The sequence below is a fragment of the Salvia splendens genome, chromosome 6, assembly GCF_004379255.2.
Source record: "Salvia splendens isolate huo1 chromosome 6, SspV2, whole genome shotgun sequence".
Lineage (NCBI taxonomy): Eukaryota > Viridiplantae > Streptophyta > Magnoliopsida > Lamiales > Lamiaceae > Salvia > Salvia splendens.
Window position 1 is genome coordinate 3,173,474 of NC_056037.1, and position 20,058 is coordinate 3,193,531.

At 37.5% G+C, this 20,058-nt stretch overlaps 4 protein-coding genes across 4 annotated transcripts; 1 reads left to right on the forward strand and 3 right to left on the reverse strand.

The window, feature by feature from the left end:
• The first annotated feature begins 65 nt into the window (after nucleotides 1-65).
• LOC121808609 (3-ketoacyl-CoA thiolase 2, peroxisomal-like) lies at nucleotides 66-4,112 on the forward strand. The gene is made up of 14 exons (XM_042209177.1): nucleotides 66-299; nucleotides 965-1,041; nucleotides 1,162-1,246; nucleotides 1,350-1,476; nucleotides 1,558-1,656; nucleotides 1,731-1,798; nucleotides 1,884-1,991; nucleotides 2,072-2,149; nucleotides 2,261-2,393; nucleotides 2,470-2,566; nucleotides 3,109-3,232; nucleotides 3,312-3,420; nucleotides 3,563-3,646; nucleotides 3,752-4,112. The coding sequence occupies exons 1-14, from the start codon at nucleotides 204-206 to the stop codon at nucleotides 3,859-3,861; spliced, it is 1,395 nt and encodes a 464-aa protein (XP_042065111.1). The 5' UTR covers nucleotides 66-203; the 3' UTR covers nucleotides 3,862-4,112.
• A 637-nt stretch (nucleotides 4,113-4,749) lies between these two features.
• On the reverse strand, nucleotides 4,750-10,131 carry LOC121806218. The gene is made up of 9 exons (XM_042206183.1): nucleotides 9,929-10,131; nucleotides 8,314-9,338; nucleotides 7,487-8,150; nucleotides 7,280-7,366; nucleotides 6,337-6,531; nucleotides 5,928-6,013; nucleotides 5,333-5,429; nucleotides 5,141-5,236; nucleotides 4,750-5,050 (listed from the first exon to the last, which is right to left on the reverse strand). Exons 2-9 carry the CDS (start codon nucleotides 9,333-9,335, stop codon nucleotides 4,985-4,987), a joined length of 2,313 nt encoding a protein of 770 aa, XP_042062117.1. The 5' UTR covers nucleotides 9,336-9,338; nucleotides 9,929-10,131; the 3' UTR covers nucleotides 4,750-4,984.
• Nucleotides 10,132-11,515: 1,384 nt separating this feature from the next.
• Nucleotides 11,516-13,328, reverse strand: LOC121806811 (sm-like protein LSM5). The gene is made up of 4 exons (XM_042206965.1): nucleotides 13,187-13,328; nucleotides 12,951-13,074; nucleotides 11,935-12,007; nucleotides 11,516-11,831 (listed from the first exon to the last, which is right to left on the reverse strand). Exons 1-4 carry the CDS (start codon nucleotides 13,221-13,223, stop codon nucleotides 11,799-11,801), a joined length of 267 nt encoding a protein of 88 aa, XP_042062899.1. The 5' UTR covers nucleotides 13,224-13,328; the 3' UTR covers nucleotides 11,516-11,798.
• A 1,684-nt stretch (nucleotides 13,329-15,012) lies between these two features.
• On the reverse strand, nucleotides 15,013-18,943 carry LOC121808529 (dihydroxy-acid dehydratase, chloroplastic-like). Its single transcript, XM_042209069.1, has 14 exons — nucleotides 18,386-18,943; nucleotides 17,988-18,059; nucleotides 17,533-17,580; nucleotides 17,292-17,446; nucleotides 17,016-17,210; nucleotides 16,827-16,938; nucleotides 16,673-16,742; nucleotides 16,520-16,578; nucleotides 16,315-16,438; nucleotides 16,125-16,195; nucleotides 15,848-15,949; nucleotides 15,649-15,729; nucleotides 15,373-15,531; nucleotides 15,013-15,288 (listed from the first exon to the last, which is right to left on the reverse strand). The coding sequence occupies exons 1-14, from the start codon at nucleotides 18,896-18,898 to the stop codon at nucleotides 15,238-15,240; spliced, it is 1,812 nt and encodes a 603-aa protein (XP_042065003.1). The 5' UTR covers nucleotides 18,899-18,943; the 3' UTR covers nucleotides 15,013-15,237.
• Nucleotides 18,944-20,058: the final 1,115 nt, after the last annotated feature.

Genomic DNA, 20,058 nt, shown 5'->3' on the forward strand with positions numbered 1-20,058 from the left:
ATATAGGAGTATAGTCGTATCGTAGCGTATACTTTCGTATGTATATTTGCTCGTTTTAGAGATAATTTCACATTATTGTCACATTTCCCAATACCAACCGAAGATCGAAACTCCATATACGTATATATACTGTATACAGATATCAAGCTTCTTCCGATCAAAATTCGATACAGTTTGTTGATAAATTTTGAGAGAGAGAAACGATGGAAAAAGCAACTGAGAGGCAGAGAGTTTTGCTGCAGCATCTCCGTCCGTCCTTCACTTCATCATCCCTCGAAGATATCGATTCTTCACTTTCCGTGAGTTTATGCCAAATCTTTTCAGTTGACATTTTTCGGTGACGATTGATTTTTATAGCTGACTATAGTTAAATTTGTGGAGGATATTTGTGTGTGCTTGAAATTGATGTGATATGTTTGATTCGTTATTAAGTAAAGGTTGAAAGTCGGAAATGAAGATGTTTCGTTTCTGATGTGATTTAGCTAACGGTTTCCGAGTGTATGAGCTTACTTTTGTGGATCTAAAGGCAATTATGGATTTACTCGAAGAAGTGCTTATGTTTGTCATGCTTACAGTATCGCTGCTTGTATCTTAATGTGTTTCGCAGATAAAGTTTCAACATAAAACAGGACAGGACAAGTTCATAAATAATTCTTTTCAATATGAGTGGTTCTTATGTAGTAACAAATTGATTCAAATGTTTATGTTGAACAGGACACTGTTGGATTAGTGCATTTTGTGAATTATGAGTTAGATTGCTCAGAAGATTGAATTACTTTTTATGTGGTTTCAAATTGGATATTGAAATCGTTAAGGTTATAAACTTAGTTCAAGTTAATTATCATCTCCTCTGTTTCTGTTTCCAGTCCATCTAAGTGTAATAAGAACAGAAGAAGTCACCTGCATTATTTCTTGTATCTTGATTCTCTGTACTTGTTGAACTTATTGTATGTTATTTCAACAGGCATCGATATGTTCTGCAGGGGATTTTGCAGCGTACCATCGGTCTTCTGTCTTTGGTGATGATGTAGTTATAGTGGCGTAAGTAGTCTATAGTGTCCTAGATACACCTTAAGCTTGAGTTTCTGCTTCTGTAAGTAAAGTTATTGGTTTTCACTGGCTACATATTTCCTAAGATGTTCTGTTTATTTACTTGTGAAGTGCCTATCGCACTCCACAGTGCAAGTCGAAGAGGGGTGGATTCAAAGATACCTTTCCGGATGATCTGTTAGCTCCAGTTCTGAAGGTTCGTGACATTCTGCCTTGTGTATCCATTTTTGTTGTTCTAATGGGGCTTAGTTTGTGTATAGTAAAGCGCTTTTCCTTTTTGTTAATGTTCTATGTTACAGGCATTGATAGAAAAAACAAATATAAACCCAGCTGAAGTTGGGGACATTGTTGTGGGCTCAGTGTTGGCTCCAGGGTCCCAAAGAGCAAGTGAATGCAGGATGGCTGCATTTTATGCCGGTTTCCCTGGTATGCGTTAGCTGGTGTCTTTGTTTATGTTTTCTCTTTTCTTAAAACGTTGTTGATTATTTTTGTCTGTATTGAATGCAGAAACTGTACCTGTTAGAACCGTGAACCGGCAGTGTTCTTCTGGCCTTCAAGCTGTGGCTGATGTGGCTGCAGCTATTAAAGCCGGATTTTATGATATTGGTACGACATCTCTGTCTGTTGGCATAACCTGAAAAAGAGAGAGGCAATAATATCACATTGTTATTTTGGAGTAGGGATTGGTGCTGGGTTGGAGTCAATGACCACAAATCCGATGGCTTGGGAAGGATCAGTCAATCCAAGAGTAAACCTCCATTCTGTAACCCATTAATCCTGTATTGGAAAAGATATGAACTGGGTCATTATTAACACCAGTGGTTAAATTTCAGGTAAAAACAATGGCAGATGCACAAAATTGCCTTCTTCCGATGGGTATTACCTCAGAGAATGTTGCACATCGTTTTGGTGTGACAAGGCGGGAGCAAGATAAGGCTGCGGTGAGTCTCACATGATTTTGTGGGATTAGTTAGTTTCAAGGTATTGATTGTCATTGATGGCTAACAAATTCCCTTTTCAGGCTGAGTCACATAGAAAAGCTGCAGCAGCCACTGCATCAGGCAAATTTAAAGATGAGATAATACCGGTTAAAACAAAGGTATAGCTACTTCTGATGACAAAATTGGCCTTCTATCTTTTGCCTTCAGTATCAGTTTGGTTTCCATATTTGATATGAGTTTCTTCTTGCTCTGATCCTTTCTTGAGAAAGATTGTGGACCCAAAATCTGGGGATGAGACGCCAGTTACAGTATCTGTTGATGATGGGATCCGAGCAACCACAACCGTGGGAGATTTGGGCAAGCTAAAACCTGTTTTCAAGAAAGATGGCACAACCACTGCTGGTAATTAGGGTGCCACATCATGCATCTATTTGCAGTTCATATTCTGCTAAGCTAACTATTGTACACTTTTTTTCAGGGAATTCTAGTCAAGTGAGCGATGGTGCTGGAGCTGTTCTACTCATGAAGAGAAGTATTGCTATGCAGAAAGGACTTCCTATTCTTGGTGTATTCAGGTTTGTGAAAATTTGGTATATTATCATGCAGTTAAAAAAGCATTTTGGCACAATTTTCAAGCTGCATGGATCTGAGCTTCATTCAGACCCTAATATTTCTTCCAAATACATTGATCAGTATATTGCTTATAGTTATAATCATGTGACTTGTGTCCGAACTATAATCATGTGACTTGTGTCCGAAATATCTCTTCCTTTCTGGAAGACCCATGGTTTGCTGAAATACATGCAGGAATAGTGGTAATCATCTGATCAGCATCTTCATTCACTGTTCTCTTCTCTACATGTTTATATAAGCACTTCCACAATACACCATTTCTAGCATATTTTTCAATTCTGCATAGATGAACATTTTGATGAGCTTTTCCTTGTTCGGTAAAACTTTTATGGATAAGAGTCCTTGCAAACAGATTCCTCATTAAACCATGTATTGTACACATGATTTGTTCTGGTGATTTAGGGCTACATAGATACATAGGCCACTATTAATTTGAAGAAAGAAAGGTTGTGTTGTCTTAATCTCTTTATTCCTGCTCCTGCAGAACCTTTGCTGCTGTTGGTGTGGATCCTGCAATCATGGGCATTGGTCCAGCAGTTGCAATTCCTGCGGCTGTCAAATCTGCTGGTCTCGAGCTTGGGGATATTGATCTTTTCGAGATAAATGAGGTAGTATTCCCTAGATGAGTTGAAAGTAAATTTAAGATTAAAATGTTGTAAGCAAATTCTCATTGTGGATATTATTCAGGCATTTGCTTCACAATTTCTGTACTGCCAAAAGAAACTTGAACTCGACCCTGAGAAGATCAATGTGAACGGAGGTGCTATGGCGATTGGACATCCTTTGGGCGCAACAGGTACTTCATCATTCGATTTCATTACTATATCAAAGTTCGTCCATGAATACAAAAACGTGCCAGTATGAGAAAATTAATTAGATGTGTGATGGTGTTTTTCCGAAAATATGCATCTCAATATTTTATTGCTCAACCTTTGCAGGAGCTCGTTGTGTTGCTACCTTGCTGCATGAAATGAAGCGTCGTGGAAAAGATTGTCGCTTTGGCGTTGTGTCAATGTGTATAGGTCTCTCTCTCTCTCTCTCTCTCTCTCTCTCTCTCTCTCTCTCTCTCTCCCCCCCCCCCCCTCTCTTGATTTTCAGGTTCACAATTTTCTTGATCTCTATGGCAGGGACTGGTATGGGTGCTGCTGCTGTTTTCGAAAGAGGTGATTCGTGTGATGAGCTTTGCAACACTCGAACCGTGAAGAACCAGAATTTCCTGTCGAAGGATACACTCTAAACTTGAAGTCAGCTTTACAAAATAAATTCCAATAACGTTGCATCTCTTCCAGAGATCAATATGGCCGCGGCGATAAAATTCATAGTGCTCCAGATCTGCACAAGAACTTCTAAGTAAAGCATCTTTGAATATGTGTCTTGTATTTCGTCCAGATTTAATTATTTCTACAAATGAATACTCATATTTACGCGTCCAAAGTCGCTTACGCTATGATCGTAAATTCATAATCATCAATCAGGTTGTTGATAAAATGATTATGGGTACTTTGCAACACAATTCTGAATTCTCACTAACTGGTGAAGTTATAAAGGGTAGAGAGTTTAGGGAGTACGTTAATGTCTAGTCCCTCGTGCATTATGATTTGAATTTTGAAGTGTATCATTTTGATTTCGCGCAGATTTTAAAAAATTATTAAAACAAATTAGTAGAAAAAATAAGTAAAATATGGATTTCACTGTTATATCGGGAGTAGTACTATTTTGTTTCATAAAAATAAACTGTTTTGCTATTTTAATTTATTCCATAAAAGTACTTATAATTTTATTTTTAACTATTCTTTTCTCTTGTATGGGGATCTTCGTTTTCACTTATGATTCTCTTTCTATCTTTCCTACCAAATCAATTATGCTTAGTGTCATTCAAGATATGCTATTTTTATGGAACGAGGAGAATACTTTTTATTTTAGTAATAAAAAATGTGATTATAAATTTATAATGATTTAATAGAAAGTGGAGGGTTTCACTTTCCCAAAATGAAAATTAGAAATGAACTTTAAACTATAAATATGTCAAAATGAAAAAATGGAACATTTTTTAAGGGAGTATATTAAATTGGATAAAATTCATAGGTACTCCAGATCCAACCACTCTACTCGAAACCCAAGCACGTAGATGTTCAAAGAAACTAGCACTTTCATTAAGATTTATCATGAATAACCAAGAGTGTGTAACCATGCTCTTAATGTTGATGCAAATTCAGCACCCAAAAAACACGTCAACGTCAATCATATGTGGTTCTTCAAAACCTCCAGCATTTTCACCCCAGAAATGCTACATACTTGAAAACATGGATATCGACTCACACAAAAGAGCCAGGTTCCACTTGCAAAAACACGAGACGAGATCATGATGTTATGGATGACTTGCAAACTGGACAAGATGATCTCCTCCTCAGCCACGGATCAATACACTGATATCCCGGAAAGTCATATGTTAGTCACTAATAAGGTCATTAGGGGGGGGGGGTGCTACAGTATGTAAAGTTTTAAAGTGTTCTTACATCTTTGTGAAATTTGTGCAAACAAGGGAGGTGGCGGATTTTCTCTCCAGTAGTTGGAGTCTCGAGGCAGACTGCACAGGCTTCTTCGTGATCAGTCTGCATGAATGGATCAAAAGAGTAAGCAAGAGGATTCGATGAAAATTGCACATTTAACACATGATTACAGATTAGGGCCAATTTTAGGAAGCTTGCCTGAACAGTTGATTGTGGGAGGCCATTAATCTGATGACCAGATGCACCACCTCGACTGTTATTGTCATCAAGAGCCAGCAACATTTCATAATCGTTTCTGAAAAATCGCACAAAGTCATGCCAAACATAGTATAATCTTAGGGTTAATTGTTTGGTTTTGCAAATGAGTTAATCTCATACACAAAAGCTTTGCTTGTTCTGGATTCTCACAAATCCCGAAACAAACAACAATTATGATTTCCTTTCTCCCAGTGTCCCTCCCTGGCTATCTGATTTTACTTTTACTACATATTCATTATGTTTGCAACATCAGAGATTTTTGAACTTTTGTACTACTAGTTTATGACATCTTTAAATATGCGAGGGATTTTGAGTAAAATCAGCACAGTTGAGGACCAATGTTTGAAAAAGATCACCATGCATTGAAGTCTGACAACATATACTACCAAGTAATGAAACGAAGGAATGGTGCTATTCCAGGATTTCCAGCGTGATTACTTTAAAAAATAGTAGTAAAGTTTAGCTTCCTAAATCTTAGCACAAACAAGATTGCATGTAGACTCTAGACTAAGCGAGTGTTCAGATTAAGTCTTACTCGTTGAAATCACGGTTGGAGTGAAGGATGCTGGCATTCATTCCCATGTCACTGAACTCTTCTAGTGCTCCGAGTATTTCCATTCTCTGCAGAAAAGAGGACAAAATATACCTCAAGAAACTACCAACAATTCACAGCATACATAGATGAGAATCGACAGAATGAGCTACTGAATTAATCCCTCAGCCCTAGGCAACAAAGAGGAGCAAAAAGAAATGCGGCAAACATCATCCATTTCATCATATACACATATTCTCAACAGCATCCAGTTTTATATGTTGGCAGAATGCAGCAAGAGAGACACTTAGTTAGAAGGTTATTACATTATTAGCTAATGAAACGACAAACAAAATCTGCATGCATAAAAAAATGACAAAAAAATCAAAAGAGAGATGATGAAGGCTAGTACCATGTCAATATCCATGTCTGGGGGAAACATGGAGTTTCCCTGCCGTGAAGATGATAAGGTCCGGGGTTGCCCGGGAAAACGAATTCTTTGCCTTGTCATTCTTCCTGATGGTGGAGATCGAGCCACATATCCTCTTCGAGGAGCATTTGAGGAAGACCGAGAAGCGGATTGTCTAAGCATGTTGGGCATTGATCTCTGCACAAAAGTGTGCAAATTATTTAGTAACACAATTCAGAAGATAAATCAAACTATTCTCTACGCTTTCATAATGGTTCACAATTCCGTGGGCATGGTGAAGAATGTGTAGAACAGAAGTCTATAAGACACCTGATCACAAAAAAAAAATTATGAAAGAAGTCCATTGGGACATTCCTTGAAAAATGAATCGGATCAAACCATGTTCAATCAGGAAATGGGCATCGCTAAGATATCTGAAGCAATTGAGTGTTATTTTAATAATCAAAGGAACTAGAGCCATTAAATGATGATTGTAGTTGGATTGGACCAGGTTGAAATGGCCAACCCAGTAACCACAAGATCCCATTTATTTCTAAACATGCAGTCAATTGTGTTTCTTCAACTATAGTTCTTGAAAAAGGTTTCTTTATTCGGTATATATGTCAAAAAAATGTAAGTAAAAAAAGACCAATTGGTTTAGAATGATGTCTCAAGCAAGGATGGGGAACCTCTTTGCAACGAGCGTGTTTTATGGTTTTGACAACCTTGGGTCATACTTAGTGCACTCAAAGAAGCATTTTGTTACGTAGCAAAGATGACAAAATATGTCCCATCCACTTTTACCTCTGGGCAACTGATTAATCCAGAAAATAGTGAAGCAAAACAAATAGATATCACATAGCACATATCAAGAGAACATAAAGAAGACATTTAAAAATACTGTAGGCCCTGCAGTGTCACATGATATAAGAACACGGAAACTCACTACATCGAACACTGGCGCCCTTCCCCGAGAATGACCATGACTTGGACCTTCCTGTTGCTGCAAGGCCAGTGCTACATGCTCATCAGTCTGCCATTGAGTTGGAAAATGCATGAGAAGAAGCACGAAATATACTATCTGATCATAGATTCATATGTGGAAACATGTATAAAACAATTGAAAAGTTAACAAATATAGATGGGAACAAACCTCTAGAAATCCGAATGCAGGCATCTCATTATAAAGTTGTTCTTGAAGTTGACGAGCCATAAGTTCATCTGCTTCTAGCTGTCTTGCCCTAGCGTTGTCATCTCCGGTATCATGTGGCGGTTGAGGAGAAGATTCATCAACCTCAATAACTGGAGGCATGTTTGCATTACTAGAAGACGATCTCAAATTGGCTGCTTCTGCAGGTGAACTAAGCGAAACGAAATCTAGATTGTCGGAGACTGATGTGGAACATTCACCAGAACTACTGAAGCCAGATCCCTGCTTCTGCCTTTTAATAAGCATGCCTGCAGCTGAACGAGGCCCATTTAGTCGTCCCAGTCGAGCTCTAGGATGGGATACTGATTCCTTTACAGATTGAGCATGAAAATGCTCGGACGAGATGAAACTTGAGTCATTGTCACAATTAGCAAGATTTATGCCTTTTCCTCTTCTATCTGATCTAGTCTCATGTTGCTGAATAGACAATCTTGGAGTCACCCACTCCTTAATCAATTTTTTTTCCTTATCATTGGATGGCATATCATTCATTCCTCTAGGCCGGTTACGCGTACTCCTCCATCCAGCTGATTCTTCAATACTGTTACCTGCGTCGCCATTGTAATCAACTGATTCTACAGCCTTCTCACTGGGATTCACGGAGTTCCTGCAAGTTTATAAATTCAACTCGGTTATTTAGTAATAGTTTTCCATGGTCAAACAACTTCTAAACAGATCTATGTTGAAAGAGTCTTCAAAACCAATTAGAGCATTATATGAAGTTCACAACAAATTCAATGTTCCACTAACTCCATAATTGAGTAGAATACCTGCCAAGCAAATCCTTGGTTTCCAAATCAAGTCTCCTGGGCGAACAAGGGTGACTTATCACCCCTTTTCCCTTTCGTGAGTTAGAATAATCATCTTCAGTAACCAAATCCCTTATATCAATTGAAACGGGTACTGGATTAGATGACCTAGAGCCAATATTATGATCATTAGCTACAGGGCCGGTATTATGTCCAACAGCAACAGAGCTGTTAACACCATTGCCAACCAACTGTTTAGCCTTAGCTATGTTATTGGGAGATATACACCCATTTCTTACCAATCTCTTTTGCTTACTTACTCTAGGCAGCACAATAGGATCAGAAGAAATACCACCATTCTCATTTTTTTCCTTATTAATACCAACAGACCCCACTCTTTCACCCAAATTAATACTCGGACCACCTCTGCTAGGTTTCTTTTTCTCCTCACTGCCATTGCAGCATATGTTCGTCAAATTTGATAGGTCATTTGAAGAAGCTCCATTAGGTAAATCTGATCTCTTTTGGAAGTCAGTTCGATTGTTTCCAGGTATAGCACTTGGGGAAGCATTCTTACGAGCAGGTCCATGCAAACTCCACTCTGATAGCTCTAAGATATCATCGTCATGAAAAGATGAGGAAGATTTTGAAGGATGTGATGGTCTCACGGCCTCCACACGTTTATGCATGGAATCATGTGTTGGGTAACCGGGTTTCTTCTCAGCCACACCTTGTCTGTATAGGTTACTGTTTCTAGATGATGGTGAACTTGCCAAGGAAATGGACACAGAGGTATTGGGAAACTGAGAATACTTGGGAAAGCTAGGACGTTTTGGAGGACGCAGGGACAACCCTCGGCTTCCACTGTCAATGATCATTGGCTGATCTCTAGAACCCTCTTCAGGAAACATCAGCTCACGGAGGGGCATTGGTGACCGCTGATTTTCAGTTTTAGCACCATTCTTCCCATTGGCTCCATTTTTAGCTAATCTATCAGGAGTGTCAGGAACCTCAAGTATCTCATCGATGTCCATATGATCCATTTTCTGTACACAAAAAACATGCTGATTTAAACATTTTGCAATGCACAAGTTACATAATATCAGTATGTATCCAACAAACAATACCCCACACGCTCTCGGAAAAGTTGATTATCATAAACACTGATATTCAAACATCACCTAATAGACACCAGATAGTACATCTCACAGATCACTCACATTATAACATGCCAATGTATAAACAACCACTAAGGATCATGTAATACAAAAACCAGTATAAACGACTCACGGGGTCATTAAAAAGGGTAAAACATAACACAACCTTAATCAAAGTTTTGGTATCAAAACCTAGCTTATTTTATACACAGACTACCATAACTAACAAGAAGAAAGAAAAGCATACTTTGAAAAAACAAAAAAAACTAAATAGCTTATACAAATAAAAAAACACACTAGGCAAAATGAAAATCTAGAATTTGACCAAAAAAATGATAAAATTACGAAAGCGCAGACCGTTCATTACCTTTAGGGTTCGGATAATAAGGGGAAATAACAAAATCAATATTGAATAAGTCACCTTCCAAAATCTGAATTTCAATTGATGAGAGAAATAAAAAATCGGAGGTATGATTCACCTTTCTCTTACGTGGACTCTCCGGAAACTCCAGCGAGCTTTATGTGAAGAGAATGGCAACAGGAAAGTGAAAGTAAGTGTAAGGCTATTGAGCCTTAATAATCAATCAGACAACATCAACGCCATTTCCAAAATTTCCACCCTCTTTTCCAACCTTCCAAAAAAGTTGCAGAGATATCGATTCGGGTTCGTACGGGTCGGATCCTAAATTTTGGGTTTGATCTATTCAATAGAGGTAGATACATGAATCATGCAAAATGTATCACGTTTGTTTCATATTAATACACAAAATTTGAAGTTGACAAAAATCATACAAAAAGTTTTGTTCGTATTTCAATTTAGTAGTACTTATTTATTTTTAAACAGCATTAACTCTTTGTCTATATGAATTACAAAATGTTTTATCATTGTTTCATGTTGGTGCAAAAGCTTTTTTATTGTTTCATATTGGTACATAATTTTTTATTATTGTTTCATGGTTTGTACGTTATATAATTACAAAGTTAAAACCGTTTAAACACATATAACAGAATGTACTAAATTGAAACACGAAAGAAACTTTTTGTATGGTTTATGTCAACTCCAAACTTTTTGTATTAATATGAAACAAATGTGATAAATTTGTATGAGCATAATTCAATTTGGATTTTAATAGAAAAATAAAGTTTATTTCTCTTTAGAGATATTGGCCGTACTTTCAGGGAAATTTTTCAAAGATGTGTTTTTCTTCACATATTTTGAACTTGGTAGCATATCACAAAACTTAAATAGTTGTTCAATTTTTTAAATCAGGAACAAAATATAACTAAATTAAAATAAGATGGATAACCATATTTAGCTTCATGAGCATCATTATCATTTTTCAGTGGTAACCATATCTTATACAGTATGAGGTAATAACAATGAAATGTAGTTGAATTGTCGATGATATAAAAAATTCAACAATTATTTAACTTCGTGATATTATCATATGCCAGTAAAGTTTGGAGGGAAAATAAATTTTTGAAAAGTTTCTTGATATTAGGGGCCAACCTTTTTTTATTGATTTAAGTTTTAAGAAATTTTTAATTTTGTAAAATAAAATAAGTATAGAAAAATTTGTAAACATGGATCCCACTTTTATAAGTATTACTATATTGATTTTATAATAAAATGATTTAAATGAATGAAATATTATTGAAATGTGATGTTTATTTGTCAAAAATACTAATAGTGAAATGAAATATTTATGTTAATATATTAATTGACAAGAGAAAAGGTTAATTGAAAAAATAATGATTAGAGAAAAATTATAAACGTAGTGTACTTTTAAAAAAATGGAAATATAGGACTTTTTTAGATAAACAAAAATAAAGTACTGTGACGTTATTTTAAAACGGCAGAGAGTAATGTTAATATGGTTTGAAAATTTTCAGAATTGATCCTATATTGTTGCAAAAGAAATTAGAATTTTTAGATTTGATCTTATAAACTTGGGTAGAGGTACAATCTAAATTAAATCATGAAATTCGAATTTATTAGTAACTATTTGTTGTCAAAATTCTAATCACTTAGCGTGTGAATATTGTTTTTATTTATCAGCCAAACGTTTTAGAAATAGACAACATTGTTTAATTTATTGGTCAGTATCGAAAACATTGGTAAAAGACAAAGAAGTAGTACAAGATTCGGCATCGGAATTCAGAATGGAATTTTCAGACATTGAACCAGAGAGACTATATCCCATATGACCTCTACATAAAACTAATGCACTGTTTCATACCATTAGTCTTGTTTTACAAAATTGAAATTGATCTGCTAGAGGTTATACGGCTTCTTTTCAAACAGAAGCAGATCGTCAAACACATGACAGCAGGAGCCGGACTGCCATCTCATTCTGGGTCAGGTGAGCCACCGGGAACCAACTGTATTCAAAGAAAGAACAAGCCCTCAATTATTGAAAGAATAAGAAATGAAATGCAAGAGATGGGATTCGGAAGAAATGTTGAACAGGCGTGGCAGACTTACTATGGCAATGTTGTTGCCGTTGAGCAAGATTTGGTCAAGTTTTGTAATACGGCGTCCTTCAGAAGTGATCTCACTGAAATTAACCTACTTGGTTAAGGAAAAACACAGCACAACTAACATGTATGTATACAAGAGCATCTACAATGAAGCAACAATTGACACGTCAGCAAACAGATCGATAGCTAACTGATAAAGTTTAGACGAACAACCTTCCATAGTGACTAGCCATCACATACAAAAAATGAGATATTAATGACCTGAACTCAGTCTTCGTAATCGAGTACTTATGCATTCTCGCTTTTAAACCATCACAGATAGAAGAGTCAAAGCATCAGAAAGGTCATTAAAAACAGTATTACTAACTTCAGGTAAATAAATCCACGGTTAAGGGGGATCTTACTTATGAGGATTAGCCTAGATAGAAGTTTACTTAAATGTCTGAACTTTTGGAATATCCAAAGGCCCTTGATAAATTCTATCACTTGAGCTACTTTTGCTTTATTCATATCCCATTGAAAGGATGGGACTGACAAAATCCTAGCAACGAGGATAAAAATACTCAATCATGACTTAATGAATAGGCATAAACCGATAAACGGCCTTAAATCAAAACATAAACCAGGGTAGTCCGTTTCTTCTCTATACGTTCCAAAACTAATATTTTCAAGCACACAACAACTACCAAATGACTGTGCAGCTAAGACAGTAAAACCCTTCTATATTTTCAAATAGCAGCATGGTCTTCTAACTGTAACCGAAAATCCTAACTGATATGATCACATAAATCACAACTTCTAGCATTTTTTCCCTATTTCATTTGTCAATAAGTACTATTCCACAAAGCCCTTGTGAGCAAAGTATTAAAAATTAAGGCATGAAACAGCAGCTCCACATTTATATTAACGCATAAAAAAATTATCAAAATGCACATTCAAAAAGCAAGCAAATCCAGTAACTATTTTCTAATCCATCAAAATCAAATTGAGAAACAGCATTATTAACACCAACAAACTTACTATTCAGTAACATCTTCCAACACCATATTAACATAGACATCGAAGCCGCGGAGGGTACCAACCAGCTCCTTGTCTCCCTTCATTATCACCCATATTTTCGACCCGATACACCGGTCAATCAGCTCTGAAGCGCAAGGATCAGAAAATTAAAACCCATAAAAATGCTTCGATAACATTTAATTGCAAAATATGCTCATACAAATCAGGGGATGAATTGGACTCAGATGGAAACTAACCTGATGGGAGGAGCTGCGATGGATTGTTAGACGACATGAACAAATGCTTGGGGAATTTTACGAGTGTTGTTTCGAAATAACTTTTTAAAATAATAAATACTCCGTGAAGAAGACGATGGTGCGACCTACACTAAATCAAAATATTTTTCCTTTTACATGTATTACTGAATAGTATAACATTGGATTAACTAGGCCCAGAAAAAAATTCCCATATTTGGGCCCAAAAATTCCCATCTATGGGATTAATGGTAGTTTATTTAAAATAAATATAAAAAAACAAATAAGATTTTAAATTGTGGAAATACAAAAATAGCAAAATGAGGAGTTTATTGTATGAAAAACTTAAATTTAGAAAATTCATGAATTTTCATTTAATACTTTACGTAATCTTTGCAAAAAAATATTGGTAAATTCTAAAATATCAAAACAATGTAGTAATAAAATGCATAATGGTATTTCAAATTTTAAAGGAATATCAAGAAAGATAAAAAATAAACTTAAACTCGTTCATTCATAAAAATAAATATTATACTTACTAATTTAAGTGTCTGGAAACAAGCAAAATCTAATATAGTACTTATTCAATAAATGGAATGTCAATAAGAGCATAAAAAGTGAAAATTACATAAACGTGTTCACATTTTTTATTTGCAATTAGAGAGAGAACTTATCAAAAATGGAAGTTAGATTAATTTTTATGAACTTTCCCTAAAAAATTTTATTATTGTTTTAAAAAAAATTATCTAGAGCTAAATTTATTGATCGCCGGTCCATATTTTTCTTATTTACATTTTTTCAAAAATTTTGCAATTATCTAACATCAAAATCAAGAAAGATAAACAATAATTATCCAACATCAAAATAAAGATAAGTTACCCAGTCCACTAAAACCTCTACCTCAAACTAAGGGCATTAGCAATGGGGCGCCCTAAGGCGCGCCCTATGGCGCGCCACGTCAGCAGTTTTATCCTCCTACCTCCCCACCTGCAGTGGGGCGCCCTAAGGCGCGCCCTAAGGCGCGCCCTATGGCGCGCCACATCATCATTTTATTTATTTGTTTAATTGATTTAAATGTTTTCAACTAACAATTAATAACGAGTAAATAAAAAGGTCGAAATAACAAACGGGGACACATTAATAAAAAAAGAAGTTACACCGTTCAACTTACAAAAAAAAAAACTAAGTCGGTGCAATTCCCAACTTCCGACGCAGTTCATCTATCAATGCCCGGAGGTATTCGGCTTCGTCGGGGTCGGTACACTTCTTGAGGGCCTTGTGCGTCTCCAACAACGTCTCCATGTCCGACAACCCATACGAGTCCGTACTGAAATCGGGATCGTATTGGGCGTTGGTGTCGAACGAACGATATTGGCCGGGTTCTGTACCCGGCCAACGCGCATCTCCACTAAACATAGGACTATTTGGACTTGAAGCCATTTCGTAGTAATTATGTAAATGTAAGTTTCGAAAGTGAAATTGTGAAATGAAATGTAAAACGAATGAACTCTATTTATAAAACAACCAAACCGCGTGCCATCGTCCGCGACCTATCGTCCGTGTACGCCACAATGGGGAGGACGATGGCGCGCCCGATGCCTATCGTCCGCAGCCATCGTCCGTGTACGCCACAATGGGGCGGACGATGGCGCGGACGATAGGCATCGGGCGCGCCATCCTCCGCGCCCTTAGTATCGGCCGCGACGATCGTCCGCGACCTATCGTCCGTATCCGCAATGGGCGCGGACGATCGATGGCGCGGACGATGCGCGCCATCGGGCGTGCCATCGTCCGCCCATTGCGGATGGCCTAATGGCCAACACAATACATTAAACAAGATTGGAGCTCTGCTCCTTACTATACACCTTCACACTGTTGGCTAGGCAACAACCATGGAATCTTACAACATGATAGAAATCGACAGGGCTAAACCTAACCAAAACTGGGGCAGGAGGTTTATTCAAGAAAAAACTTTCAAGTAACAGAGCAGATTCAGATATCCTAGGCAGCTGCAAGGAAGATACCCGAAGAGCTCGATATGCCTTGCCTTTCTACTACTCATCAGTCACGCATCCATTTGAGGCCGATTGTACATTTTTGATATACTGAACACAAGAAAAGAAGGGGGGAAATCAGATGAAGTTGAATTCGACAGAGCTTAACAAACTTTCGACTTCTCTTTAGAATACCTTGTACAGAACACCCTTGGTGGCTCTGTAAGGTGGCGGTGTCCACTTCTTTCTGCGTTCGTTCAACTCTGCCTCTGTTAGGTCTACATCCATTCTCTTCTTCTCGATGTCTATGGTGATCACATCTCCGTTCTCAACCAGACCAATGGGACCACCTTCCTGAAATAATGAATAGAGATGTGTTATGAGAATACAGCATTCTGTTCACAAATTCCATGGCAATTTCAAGTTTTAATTTCAAGGGATATGTGCAAGAGCGTAAATAGGCAAACAAACCTGTGCCTCGGGACATATATGACCCACCACATATCCATGTGAACCTCCAGAAAACCTCCCATCTGTTAGTAGTGCAACTTCCTGAATGCACAGGGAAACGAAGAAGATTAATTGAAGGGACAAGCAACACAAAACAAAGGTGAAAAATTCTCTCATCCATTGTTTAAACAAGCACAAACACATACTACAATAATCAAACCTTGCCAAGTCCAGCACCCATTATAGCACTCGTTGGGGTTAGCATTTCGGGCATGCCTGGCCCACCTTTTGGCCCTTCTCCTCGAATAATGATTACCTTTCCCTGAAACACAATAAAGACAACAAAATAAATAATTTCTCACGTTGAACGAAACATTTCGGTCATGTACTTTTTTCTTTTTCTAAACCATCTAAAGGACAGGAATATTGATATCAACATTAGTGAACTCAACCAACTACACCAAGAAGGGATTAAGTCACTTTTTTTATAATTTTACCTTGAAACTTGATGAATTTTCAGCGAGAGCTGCAATCATAGATTCCTCTCCTTCAAATACAAGTGCAGGGCCTGTAAACCAAAATTTGGAGTTTAACAATTGTGGCAGAATTTTAAGAAAACATTAAATTTTACCATCGGATACGAAAAGAAAAATGAGAAACAAAGAAGCTGTCAATTAAACACATTACCGGAGAAGTACAGCCCCTCTTTCCCAGTGATCTTAGCCACAGAGCCTTCAGGCGCAAGATTGCCATATAATACCTGTAAGTGACCTGTTTCTTTGATGGGGTTCGAGAGGGGTCTAATTATTTGCTGCAATCAAACATGAAAGATGTCACCTTTATTTGCACAAGTAAGAGAACAAATAGCAATACTATTTTTGCTTGGACATACCTGATTTTCAGGCAGGGAAGGATATAACTTTGCATTCTCAGCCAAAGTTTGGCCCGTAACTACAACAAAAGAGCAAAAGAATCATAAAATCTTGGAGGCAATAATATATTACGTATATAGTTTTCATTATCAACTAAACTTTTCGGAAAGTACCTGTAATACAATCCCCATCCAAAAACCCTTGTTCCAGCAAAAAGCGAATGATTGCAGGTGTACCTCCAATCTGTTTCAATGATATTTTCATACTTGTTGCAGTATCAGGTAACAAAGAAATACAAAGGTTTTTTTTAATTCCAATCGAGCATACCTTGTGAACATCCTCCATCACATATTTACCACTAGGTTTAAGATCTGCAAGGAACGGAACCGCATCACTGACCTTCTGGAAATCGTTTAGAGTTAACTCCACACCAACAGACCTGCAAAAATCTAGCTATGAGATACTTTGATGTATTAATTGTTTATACCAACAATGACTATCCACGACTGTACTCACTTGGCGATGGCAATCAAATGCAAAACTGCATTGGTAGATCCACCAAGTGCCATGACAATCACCATTGCATTACGCAATGATCTTGCAGTGATGATATCCTGAGGTTTCAAGTCCATTTTGATCAAGTCTAGCAAATATTTCCCCGCGAGGCGGCATTCATCCAACTTTAAAGGGTCTTCAGCAGGGGTTGACGAACTAATTGAAATATCATTGAATTAGTTCCAATATAAGTCCATAAGTTAAGAGAATTTGTAGTTGTCAATCATATTCTTATACCTGTAAGGAAGGGACATCCCCATAGCCTCGATCGCTGAAGCCATTGTATTTGCAGTATACATCCCACCACAAGCCCCAGCTCCAGGACATGAATTACGAAGTACATTCACTCTTTCTTCATCACTTATTGAACCACTCACATACTCTCCATAAACCTAGAGTATAAACCATGGCTAGCAACTATTAAATGTGACTTGAAGAAGAAAAGTACAAAGGGAGGGAGGATTGTATGTAGACATACTTGGAAGGCAGATATTATGTCGTACATGTGCCCTTGAAAATGACCTGGCTGCATACCATGAATAATATGAATAAGCAAATATTACTATGATTTGTCTTTCTTAAACAATACACATTAATGTCCTTGTGCCTATGAATGATTTGCAGAGTAAGAAGGTACAGTTACACCATCAACAAAAACATGAAATCGCATAATTAAAACAGAGATATGAAGACGTGCATCATAAAGGATGTTCAGACACAAGGCATAAGCACTCCAATAGTGGACAGAGTACGAAACACCACATTAACCAAACTTCACGATTTTTTTTATCGATATACTAACAATGAAAAGAAATGGCCATAACTGCAGTCATCCAACTACACTTGATACTTAGTTTAAACATAATGAGTTGTTCATGCTAAAGACGAGAATAATGAAAGAGATGTAGCAAAAAGGGTGAATTAGAGGCTGACCTTAATCGTACCACCATAAACCATGATGCTAGGGCGGTTCAGCCGTCCCATAGCCATAATAGTGCCAGGCATCTGTAGTAGTCAAGCAAAATCACAAATAGCTTATCAACAACAAGGTAATTACACTATCCATGCAGAGTGTTTCACCATTGTTACAAAAAGTTCAAATTTTGCTTCGTGTTTCATTTTAATACATTCCGTCAGAGTATATGTTTTGACGCCATCAACTTTTCATTTTAATACATTTTGTCATCCATTTTTCACTTCAACTCTTTGCCTAAGTGATATAAGATGAAACAATGATAAAACCTTTTGCAATTACAGAAAGCAGTAAATTGAAAAGCAAATTAAAGTAATTAGCCCTAACAGCAACACAAACCAAAAGCATTCATACTTACATTTTTGTCACAGCCGGGAATGGAAATGTTGCCATCATACCACTGAGCAGACATAACAGTCTCAATGCTATCAGCAATCAAATCCCTAGACTGCAAACTGTAGCACATCCCCCTCGTCCCCATCGAGATAGCGTCGCTGACGCCAATAGTGTTGAACCTAAACCCCACCATTCCGGCCTCCGTCACTCCCTCCTTCACCGCCTCGGCGAGCTTCAGCAGATGCATATTGCAGGTGTTCCCCTCGTACCAGACGGAGGAGATTCCAATTTGGGGCTTCTTGAGGTCGTCGTCGGAGAGGCCCACGCCGTAGAGGACAGCCTGAGACCCGCCCTGCGACTTCGGCTCCGTGATTCTGGAGCTGTACTTGTTCAGCTTCGAGGCGGCAGCGGGCGGCGGGGGAGGGGCGGCGGTTTCAGTGGTGGTGGAGGCGCGGACGGTGAGGGGGGAGGAGGGTGGGTGGGTTTTGAAGGCGGCGAGGGGAGGGGGAGGGGAGAGGAGGAAGGAGGCCTGCATTGTGGAGGCGGACGGCGGCGGAAGTGTTGATGATTGGAGGGGTTAGGTTGGGAGTGTGTACTGTAAGCAGTGAGCAGTGACGAGGATGGGATTTTATGTAGGCTATATATTAGCCTTCTTTTCACTTTCATTTCTTTATTCCACCAGCTTCAGCGCTGGCACGGAATTCCCAAAAACATCTCCTACCCCGTAATACGGACTTCCCACTGTACTGCCTCGTCATAAAGACTTCCCACTACACACTGACGGACATCCCCAAGGACTTCCCGAAGGATTTTTCACAATTAAAAAAACCACAAATTCACAAATTAAACAATTTTCGGAATTAAACAATTTCCGGAATTAAACAATTAAAAACCACAAATTCACAAATTAAAAAAATCACAAATTCACAAATTAAACAATTTCCGGAATTAAACAATTTACGGAATTAAACAATTTCAGGAATTAAACAATTAAAAACCACAAATTCACAAATTAAAAAAATCACAAATTCACAAATTAAACAATTTCCGGAATTAAACAATTTCCGGAATTAAAATTTAATGTAATAAACGGGAATTCTGCGCGGACGTCCGTGGGAGTCAACGCAATGGCGGACGTCCGCACGCCCGTCGCGACGGAATTCCGCGGAACTTTGGTGTCCTCGGCGGAATTCCGTATCCGTGCATACCATGCACAATGGCGGACGTCCGCCGCGAAATTCTGCCGGGATGGGCGCCATTGCTGATGCTCTGACGTTTTTTTTAATTCACACATTTATTGGGAACATCGTTATTTCTATTGTTTTTTCCTTTTCTAGTATACTACATAAATTTTTATGTCAAATACTGTACTAGAAAATATTTCATTTAAAATTGGTAAAACACATCTTTAAGTTCTTGTATTTTGATTGCTTATTTTAATAGGTCTATATACAATTTTTTTTGTTTTAGTAAGTACTTATACTTTTATATTCGATATATTTCAATCCTTATTTATTGAAATCGTTAACTTTTTTTGTTATAAAATAAGACTATCATCTACTCCATTTCATATTACACTAATAAAATAATACACCATTTCATATTACACTAATAAAATAATAAATTAGACTAATAAAATAATAAAACAATGACATGTGGATATTTTTAAATTAACAAAATAAAAGACTAAAAGAT

Bases quoted from the DNA above. Each gene is read 5' to 3' on its own strand.
- LOC121806218 (XM_042206183.1), bottom strand. From the start codon at position 9,335: ATGGATCATATGGACATCGATGAGATACTTGAGGTTCCTGACACTCCT. The intron at 6,532-7,279 runs GTGAGTTTCCGT...ACTTTTGTGCAG, and splicing joins GGGCGCCAGTGTTCGATGTA to AGATCAATGCCCAACATGCT. The intron at 5,430-5,927 runs GTAAGACTTAAT...GCGATTTTTCAG, and splicing joins TCCAACCGTGATTTCAACGA to AAACGATTATGAAATGTTGC.
- LOC121806811 (XM_042206965.1), bottom strand. From the start codon at position 13,223: ATGTCGTCTAACAATCCATCGCAGCTCCTCCCATCAG. The intron at 13,075-13,186 runs GTTAGTTTCCAT...CTTGCGCTTCAG, and splicing joins ATCGCAGCTCCTCCCATCAG to AGCTGATTGACCGGTGTATC. The intron at 12,008-12,950 runs GTAAGTTTGTTG...GGTTAATTTCAG, and splicing joins TTGGAAGATGTTACTGAATA to TGAGATCACTTCTGAAGGAC.
- LOC121808529 (XM_042209069.1), bottom strand. From the start codon at position 18,898: ATGCAGGCCTCCTTCCTCCTCTCCCCTCCCCCTCCCCTCGCCGCCTTC. The intron at 15,950-16,124 runs GTAAAATTATAA...ATTGTGTTTCAG, and splicing joins AAAATTCATCAAGTTTCAAG to GGAAAGGTAATCATTATTCG. The intron at 15,532-15,648 runs GTTTGTTTGCCT...TCATTATTTCAG, and splicing joins ATATATGTCCCGAGGCACAG to GAAGGTGGTCCCATTGGTCT.
- LOC121808609 (XM_042209177.1), top strand. From the start codon at position 204: ATGGAAAAAGCAACTGAGAGGCAGAGAGTTTTGCTGCAGCATCTCCGT. The intron at 1,657-1,730 runs GTACGACATCTC...ATTTTGGAGTAG, and splicing joins AGCCGGATTTTATGATATTG to GGATTGGTGCTGGGTTGGAG. The intron at 3,233-3,311 runs GTAGTATTCCCT...GATATTATTCAG, and splicing joins ATCTTTTCGAGATAAATGAG to GCATTTGCTTCACAATTTCT.